The sequence below is a fragment of the Gavia stellata genome, chromosome 29, assembly GCF_030936135.1.
Source record: "Gavia stellata isolate bGavSte3 chromosome 29, bGavSte3.hap2, whole genome shotgun sequence".
NCBI classification, from domain to species: domain Eukaryota; kingdom Metazoa; phylum Chordata; class Aves; order Gaviiformes; family Gaviidae; genus Gavia; species Gavia stellata.
In genome coordinates this window covers 1729932-1738439 of record NC_082622.1, presented here as the reverse complement: position 1 = coordinate 1738439, position 8508 = coordinate 1729932, and the positions used below count along the sequence as shown (strand labels likewise).

The window sequence follows — 8508 nt, the reverse complement described above, 5'->3', positions numbered from 1 at the left end:
ATTAGCACTAAGTATATCCAATATTTATGGGGATTAATTTTACACTAGCGTAAACTTAGTTGACTACAAGTGGACTTCTAGATCAACATTAAACTTGTGTCTCTGGAGACACTCCTGGGATCATTATAGCAGTAACAGAACTCAGGTCTTGCAAACCTTCCTAGAAGGTATTTCCTTGCTCTTGTTTCCTCTAGATAATTGCCATGAATAGACTTGCATCAGCCTTGTGGAGAAGTGTAACATTTTTTTTCTTTTGGTTCTGTATTTCACTTTTCCAGCCTCAACTATCTGCTCAGAGAAGCTGGAAAGTTTTGGTGCAGTATCAAATTGTCTTGATATTCACAATGCTGGACAGGTCCTCGCTATTCCATGTGTGTCAAGCTGAAGGAGCTAACTTGTCTTTGTAGACCTGCAAGTGGTACTGGAAAGAGACTGACAGACTTTCTGCCATCAGATGAACCCTGGGACAATATGTTGTCATCCTTTCCCAGAGCCGGCTGCTGCTAAACTGATAGTTCCCATCACAGTCCTGTGGAATATCGGATTTATCAACTAAATGACTTGAGTTAAATGAAATTAGAGATCATCCCTTTGCTATCAAATCCCATTACTTTCCTTAAGATGGCTTAAGAATTGAAGTGTGAGCAGGATCAACCAGAAAAGAAAACGTAGAGCTGGAGACGTAGAGAAGGGAGAGATGACTTAAATGAATTGCTGTTATTTTTTAGGCAGAAAGGAAGGATGCTAATGAGTTGGACATTCTAAAGGAAACTTTAATTATGCTGAGTGCACGTACTTCTTCAGACAGCATTCAAGCATGCCATCAACTAACGTCTATCAGAGAATGTTTAATGTAATTGGATGTTTTGTACAGCACTCAGAGTCATCATCTGGTTCTTCTTTGGTTGCGCCCATACTGACGCTCATTGTCTCGTTACTGTTAGGAAATTCCTGGAAAGGGGACATTCCCTGTTAGAGAGGTGAAACCTTTGGATCTGTGCACCCCATGTCAGTGGAAGCTGTATGTGCTGCTATTTTTCCATTTATAATGTTTAGAGGAAATGAAGGGTCGTAGAGCGTCAAAGAGGGCAGAATCTGTGATCCTTGACCTGGTACAAGTAACTCCTGTAGAAGTGAAAATTTTGATGTTCCCTTGCCTCCCCTCTCTCCTCCACCTTCTCTGGGAAGCAACACTAATTCTAAACTTTCATTGTGTGCTTTTTCTATGTACTTCTGAACTTGTTAGGCTAAATGTGACTTCTCAGTAGTGTAACAGTCTTAATTTGTAGAACTTTGCTTGGGGCAAGAAAGGAAGGAGGAGGAATTGTGCTCCTTCTTGTTGGTTTTGGTTTTGATTGGCTACTTTTTAGCAAAATACATGGCAGCTGACCAAGATAATGATATAGTGCTTTCCTTTTTGCAGTTTGAAGATAAATCTGATGCGGTATTTGATATTACAGAAAAATGTAAGTATTTTTATTTATTTATATAAGGCCATAGTTTCACAAAACATTTATTAGAAGTATCATTGCCACTGAAAAAGACTATCTTGCCCTTTTCCTAGCCCTTGCTATTCGTTCCCTCCCTGCATTACCTTCTCCACAAGTGTTACAAATGAGATGAATTGAAGTTAATGTTTTTTCTTTCTTTGGTTAGTTTTACTCAGTTCAGCTTCTGCTTCACTGTGTGGTGAGTGGGACAGGACCTTTCCTTATGTCAGCAGTGTTTTATCAGTAATGTTGGCCCAAGAAGGCTTAGAGTATTGAAGGAATTGCAGCATCAGACAGATTAGCAAAGGACACTTACGCTCATCCTTTGTTACACGTGAAGTTAGTGAATTTTCTGACTGCTCATGGGTTTTTTTGTCTCTCTAGGTGGTGAAATTCTGGATGCAGAAATGGCTGAGGACACTGACCACAACTTAACACCTGCCCTCGACAGCATATCTTACGGAATACAGAATCGAACAGGATCTGAAAACTCATTGCTGGATGATGATGATGATGATTATTTTCTGAACTCTGGGGATCTTGCAGGCATACCTGTTGTTGGGAGTGACAACGAAGACGATCAAAATTTCAATCCAAAAGACACTCTTTCTTCAGCGATTCATGATGAAGACCATCTGGAAGAGGGCAAGAGAGTTACAGAACATGAATTGGACAGTGAAAAAGAAATTCAGATTCAGAATGCAATCCAAAAGGATCTCAATTCACCATTTGAGCAGGGCCCTGTATTTAAATCAATTCGAAAAGATTTTAGCATAACAAGAGATAATGGCAAAGAGACTTTTTCAGCAAAGGACAAGAATAGAGAAGGACATTTTCAAGAACGTGAAAAACGGTTGGAAAAAATCCCTAAAGATATGGATTCTAGATTGAAAAGCAGTTTTCTTGACAAAGCAGGTAACTGTTGACATTGTAGGCCTGGCTACCCAGCAAAGAGGAAGAAAGAACTAGACAGAAATTAGCAATAGGGCTAGTTATTAAAAACATCATCTTGTTGAAGAGAATATGCATAGCTGTATGTAGGGAAGCATTTTTTAAAGAACCCTGAAATACAATGGATTTGCAAAAGGGCCTGGCAGCACTGGGGGGGGTGTCTCATCCTCCACAGCTTGTTTCAAAGCCTCAACATACCCTTTGTTGTTGTGGTTTACTAAACCAAGCTGGGTGACAATTCAAGCTTCCTTTTGTTTTTTCTCATTGTTTTTTACAGACCTTGGAATTCTTTAAAAGAAAAGATGATGAAGTTTAGGTTAAGTTGATGGCCAGGAAAGATTTTTTTGAGCAAAGTTATCAATTCTTCCTTAATGTATATGTATTTAAAGCAGTATGCATTTGATAGTAGCATCACGGAAAGGCTTGCTAGAAATGTATTCCTGTCTGCAGGAAGTCAGAGAGTAACTTGAGATCTGCTTTTCGGGGAGACTACTCTCCTTCTTCCTCAGATACTTGTGTCTTGGACTTTGTCCAGCCAACATGGAGAGAACTGTAATCCATTTCTCATTTGAGGGAGCCTGACAGTCACCAGTAGTCTTGCTGCCCACACACTTGGTTTTGACTTCCCAAGCTCTGAAAGTTACAGTAGAACAATGAAGGAGTTAAGAATAACTAAGCTGGAACACACGATTTCATTTTATTCAGAAGACTATGGAGAGAGGGTTCGCCAACAAGTGAGAACCTCCTGGCTACTTGTTCAGATTCACAGCTTACAATTCTGATATTTAAACTTTGTATGTTTAGTAACAGCATCTTAAAATCAGTGCCTCCAGGTTGCACAAATGATAGAGAAGCAATGCAGATGCTTTTAAAATAAAGAAGAGTTAAAGATGTCTCTTTACTTTTACCTTCAGGTAGAAATTAAGTGAAGAATATTTCTGTGCAAAAGACGTATTTCAGAAAATTGTAAATACCTACAGTTATAAGATTGTGGCTGAAAGCTGTGCAGCCTCAGGTAGAGTAGTTAGTAATTGAAATAGCAGTAGTAAATGCTCATAGGCAGCATCCAGTATCCAGGCAAATCCAGTATTTTTAAAAAGATACACGCTAAAAAAGCATAAACTACTGTTTCCTGAGAAGGGGGGAAGAGGCAAAAGACCAGAACAGCAAAGAAAAGGGTGAAAGTTGTTGCTCTGAAAAATATGTTCTGATTTAAATGTCGAAACATGGAAGTTCAGAACTCACTGGGGTAGAGAAAATTCTGAATTAACAATTTGCCTCAGAATTTTACAACCATTTTGCTGGAATGGGAAAATAATGACCCAATAGAACAATAAAAAATGCCAATTCTCTTTAAGGATTACCGTCTTATTTGCAGGGAGGAGAAAGGGAGTGGTTTAATACTTCTGAGGTGCTGTCAGATCATGGGGTTGGGGATCAGTATGAGACTATAGATAGTTTTGAAGGAAATGCGTTGGAATCTGTATTCATTTATATTTAATGTATATGTTTTCCTCAGTTCATAATCAAGTAGAAGAAACATTACGGACGCAGTTAGCGCCACAAACTCCAGAAACTAACTTCAGGGTAAGCTATAGATCTTTCAAACACTTTTGCAAGTGCAGCGATATACTGGAATAATTCAAAAGACGTATTTTGTATTTGAGTGTAAATTTGAGTATCAAGAAAACTGATCTTCTGACTCTTAGACATCTTTGCTACTTAAACAGTGCATATGATTTTGTAAAATTTTGCTGACCCTGTCTTTGGATTGAGGATTCTTTTGATAGCCACTTCCATGTTCAGCATGGTCTGACTGACTGGTGAGCCGAAGCTAGACCTGGAAGCATCCATCTGACCTGCTGCCTTTTTTCCAGATGAGACAGGGAACAGCTGTATCAACAGGAGACACTGCCCAAACAACCGAATGCCCCTACTGACAACCAACCTAGAAAGCTGGGTGGCTTCTGCTTTGTCCAGAGGAGTGAAAAGGATTGGGGGTGGGATGACAGAGGGTGCTGCAGGGAGGTAGAGGCAGCAGCTGCTGCCCATCATTTCTCCCACCTTCCAGTGGCAGGACCCATTTCTCTTGGTCTGCACCAGAAACTCCCCTTGGCAGCAGCCCAACTCCTAATGGCAGATGCAGGAGGGTGAATTCTTTTTCATATTATTGTTTCAGGAGTCTAGCTACCTATTTTCTAGTAAGGAATCTATTGGACAAGAGCTGGGGAATTCCTTTGCACCAAATATTAGAATTAAGGAGGAGCCTTTGGATGACGAATATGATAAAGCTATGGCCCCACAGCAGGGACTATTAGACAAAATTAAAGATGAACCTGATAATTCCGAGGTAAGTTTCCCATTGCATTTCTCATTTTGGTCTGACAACTGACCGCATAAGCTGGACGTAAATTCGGCAATTTATTTGGTTTGTTGACCGAAATTTAACTTGAAGAACATAGATTAGTAGAAGGATTTTTCCCTCTTATACTACCATGAAACCCAACCCCCCAACTTTTTGATGTCATGTTACCATGTCGCTGAAAATGTTTTGCCTTTCAGTTAGAGACAAAGCAAAGTACTCTAAAACTTTCGTTATTAAATCTGTGGCAATATAGACGCTTTATCTCAACTTGGTCTTACTAGGAAATAAATGTAAATCATGTTTTACTGAATATTTTGTGAGTAGTCACGGTTAGAGATGTGTAGTTGAAACAGTACTATTCCTGCTACTTCCCTCTTAAAGGTTATCTTTGCGAGCACAGTGGTTCATTGTTTGTTCTTGTTTTAAATTAACACTTAGAGGTCTTACCTTAGCAAAATATTTAAGTACGTACTTGTCAGTGAAGTCAATTTAAGCATGTGTCAAAGTGACTTTCTCATTTGAGGCTGACATTTGTTATGACGATAAAGGTAAAAGTTCAGTACTTAGAAAATGGAGAGAGTCTGACCTATGGATTGAGTGGTGCTGGGGCCAGGATTGCTGAGCTCTAACCGGTCTCTTTGCCACTGGTTTGCCAGAGAAATGATCTGTGTTGCAATTCCTGTCTCCTCACTGCTAATATTTGGGTTACATGCCAAACTTTACATGCAGTTAAAGGTGTGCAAAACTTCCCAAGGTGATTCATCCCACTTGCATCGACACTAGAGTGCTGGTGGTCTGGTGCAGGCATTAGTTTTTCTAGCAGCATTCTGTGTACTCCTGCTATACCTCCTCTTCTCTCTGGGCCTGTCTTCCCAACATTTTTTCTTCTTTTCCCATAATACTCTTGGCTTAATAAAATAAAGAAGTAAACTAAGTACTTGAAACTATTGAGATTTCACTGCCCTTCTGATTTGTTCATTGTCCGTGAAATTGTTTGGTTTTATTTTTCCTTAAGCATATATAACGTCAAACCATGTGTAGATTAGTTCAGTCTGCCTTTTCTTTTGTCCTCCCAAGATGGCATCTGCTGTGTGGATTTGTGGGGAATGAAATGCAAGATGTCTGTGGTTATCAAAGATCATATTAATAAGTAAAAGTGAAGACTTGAAGAATTTAAATATCAAATATCGTATTCATCAAAATATTAATTCCTGGAATAAAATCCTGTAATTATCCACTCTGCCTGATACTGGAAAAGTATGAGAACTGATGAATGTTCATTTTGTTTTGCTTTAGATTGCAATTAACGTGGGGTTTTTTGTTTTTTTCATGCATCCTGAAAGACAAGAGTCTTTCTTGCTGTAACTGATGGTTGGAGCTGAAGGTTCTTGGCTTTCAACACTGTTCTACTGCTGTGAAACTATGCTTGATCATGCACAGTTGATGTCAGGATTTGCCTCCCATTTCTCTTACCAGTATTGACTAGGGATAAAACTGCAGTTAAAATGCTTAAAAAACTGTATTTCTGCAAATAACTAGTTTTTAAATTGTAATATTAAAAAAAAGTGGTGTTTTAAAACCCGTACATAGCTTAAAAGCTTCTCTTACTTGAGACTTGAGTGTTTCTGTCTGATGGTCACATAATAAACGAATACCATTGCCTGTTCTCCTGGGAAACCTGTTGAGAAATAGTTTGATTGTCCTAGTATAGAAACTTGTCATTGTCCCACAGGAGTAAGAGAAGTGTTAAGTTTTAGCCTATATTATGTGCATGTTAGTGATTTTAGCAGACAGCTTAAGCTGAGGGAGCAGTCCACTGCTACTGAAAAGGCAGAGCTTAATTTTGCTTAGTGATTTTGAATTGGCTTACCTTGCAGCCAGACAGCAACTGTGAATTTAGCTCAGTCATAACATGACATCATGCCCTCACTACTCTCAAATGACTATAAGTAGGTTAAATCTTATCATCTCTGTAGTTCCAAGAGATTATGCTTTTCAGCCTATTAAGATTTACTTGTAGAGTGTTAGAAGCTGCTTTACGGTTCAGATTTCTAGGGAGAGCACGGGCAGGAAGCATGGTGTCTAAGTATGAATAGCTGCTGTGGAGTAAGCTAGTAATTTATAGTATGTCAGCTATTCCACGAGCGACTGTCTGTAGGGATTTTCTCATCCCGTAGAAAGTGTGAGGTTATTCCCCTCTCACTGACGCCAGCCTGAGCAGGGACTGTGATGGTCTGACTCTAGTGGTGCCGGCTTTGATATGCTGTGAAGCTTCACTTTAGGCTCCTCCAAGGTACTTAACTCATGGCTAAGCACAGAATGTTTCTCACCATCTAGGTCCCAGTCTCTTATTTCATTATTATCATCTATGAATGTGAAGATAAAGCTTGTTTCACAGAGTAGGGGCAAGGAATGCAAAGCACTTCAAATGGAAAGTTTGCATGAGAGGAAAGCAGAGGTTTCTCTTAAGCTTTGTCTGGCTGAATTCTGAGGTGTCTTGGAGTACAGCTGGCAAGGGGAATGCACCAGGCGGCCGCGCTTTTCTGTTTCTACACGACACCCTCGGTTGTAGTTTGCTGTGAACCTCTGAGCAGTTCTGTGTGTGGTGCTCATACAGCAACATCTGTAAACCTGGCCTTTGGAGCAGGCTTAGGAGACTCTCTCTTGCCTTCCTGGACCTTAAAGATTCAATACAGCATTATGAAAGAATGGAAATCATGTAACCTGTTATTACATGTGTGTATTTGTTCTCCTTTTCCTTTCCCTTTGTTTTAGGAGTACGGCCAACAGCCAAAAACTCAGGAAGGGGAGCTGAAAATCAGTGCTGTATTTTCAGTCAGTGGCAGTCCTCTTGGTAAGGAATAGGCAAGACTAACTTTATTTAAATCTGTAAAATATATCACCTTTGCAAATAGTCTTGCAGTTTATTCTGCATTTCGTTTGCTATGTCTGACCCCAGTAGGAAAAAAGAACCAGTTTGTTTTAGAGACAATGAAATTCAGAGATTGAAAAATAATTGTATTTTTGAGGCAAAGGAAAATTGAATGTGAAAGGGATGTTAAAAGTGCATTCTCGGTCTTAACAGTAGTTGAAACAATCTGCTATGCATAAAACCAGCACAGGGCATGTAGTTATGGAGAGTTCATCTGCTATTTAATTCTCCCTTAGACCCTGACAACCAAAATTAAGTCATAAGCTTTGCGCTTGCCCCCTGCACACAAGTGAATTATGTGTAATACATACATAACAGTTACTTTATGTTTTCTCTGTGTTTTGGGTTTTTTTTAGCTCCACAGCTGTCATCAGGTTTCCAGCCTGCTGTGGCATCCTCTGGCATGAGTAAAATGCTTCCTTCAGTTCCAACCACAGCTGTTCGGGTTTCCTGTTCTGGCTGTAAAAAAATCCTGCAGAAGGGGCAAACTGCATACCAGAGGAAAGGCTCTACCCAGCTCTTCTGCTCCACACTGTGCCTCACTGGATACACTGTTCCAGCTTCTCGCCCACCAGCTTCTACCAAGAAAACCTGCTCAAGCTGCTCAAAGTAGGACAGTGTTTTAATTTGTTCTAGTAATAATTGATATTCAAGCAGATAATGAAAGGCTTCAATTCTTTTTTTACGCAACACGCTGTTTCTGTAATGCCTGCTTCTGTTACGCTTCCCTTCAAAAAATTGTGGCCGCTACTGTTAATTGGTCTGTCCGT

The 8508-nt window shown here is 39.7% G+C and overlaps 1 protein-coding gene across 1 annotated transcript in view; it reads left to right on the top strand.

The window, feature by feature from the left end:
- Nucleotides 1-1436: 1436 nt before the first annotated feature.
- Nucleotides 1437-8508, top strand: part of ZMYM4 (zinc finger MYM-type containing 4) — a 30286-nt gene continuing 23214 nt past the window's right edge. Inside the window, exons 1-6 of the mRNA XM_059830686.1 lie at nucleotides 1437-1466; nucleotides 1875-2405; nucleotides 3961-4028; nucleotides 4621-4791; nucleotides 7582-7660; nucleotides 8095-8347. Coding sequence (XP_059686669.1) covers nucleotides 1898-2405; nucleotides 3961-4028; nucleotides 4621-4791; nucleotides 7582-7660; nucleotides 8095-8347 — 1079 coding nt within the window. The 5' untranslated portion in view covers nucleotides 1437-1466; nucleotides 1875-1897. The remainder of the gene's footprint in view (nucleotides 1467-1874; nucleotides 2406-3960; nucleotides 4029-4620; nucleotides 4792-7581; nucleotides 7661-8094; nucleotides 8348-8508) is intronic.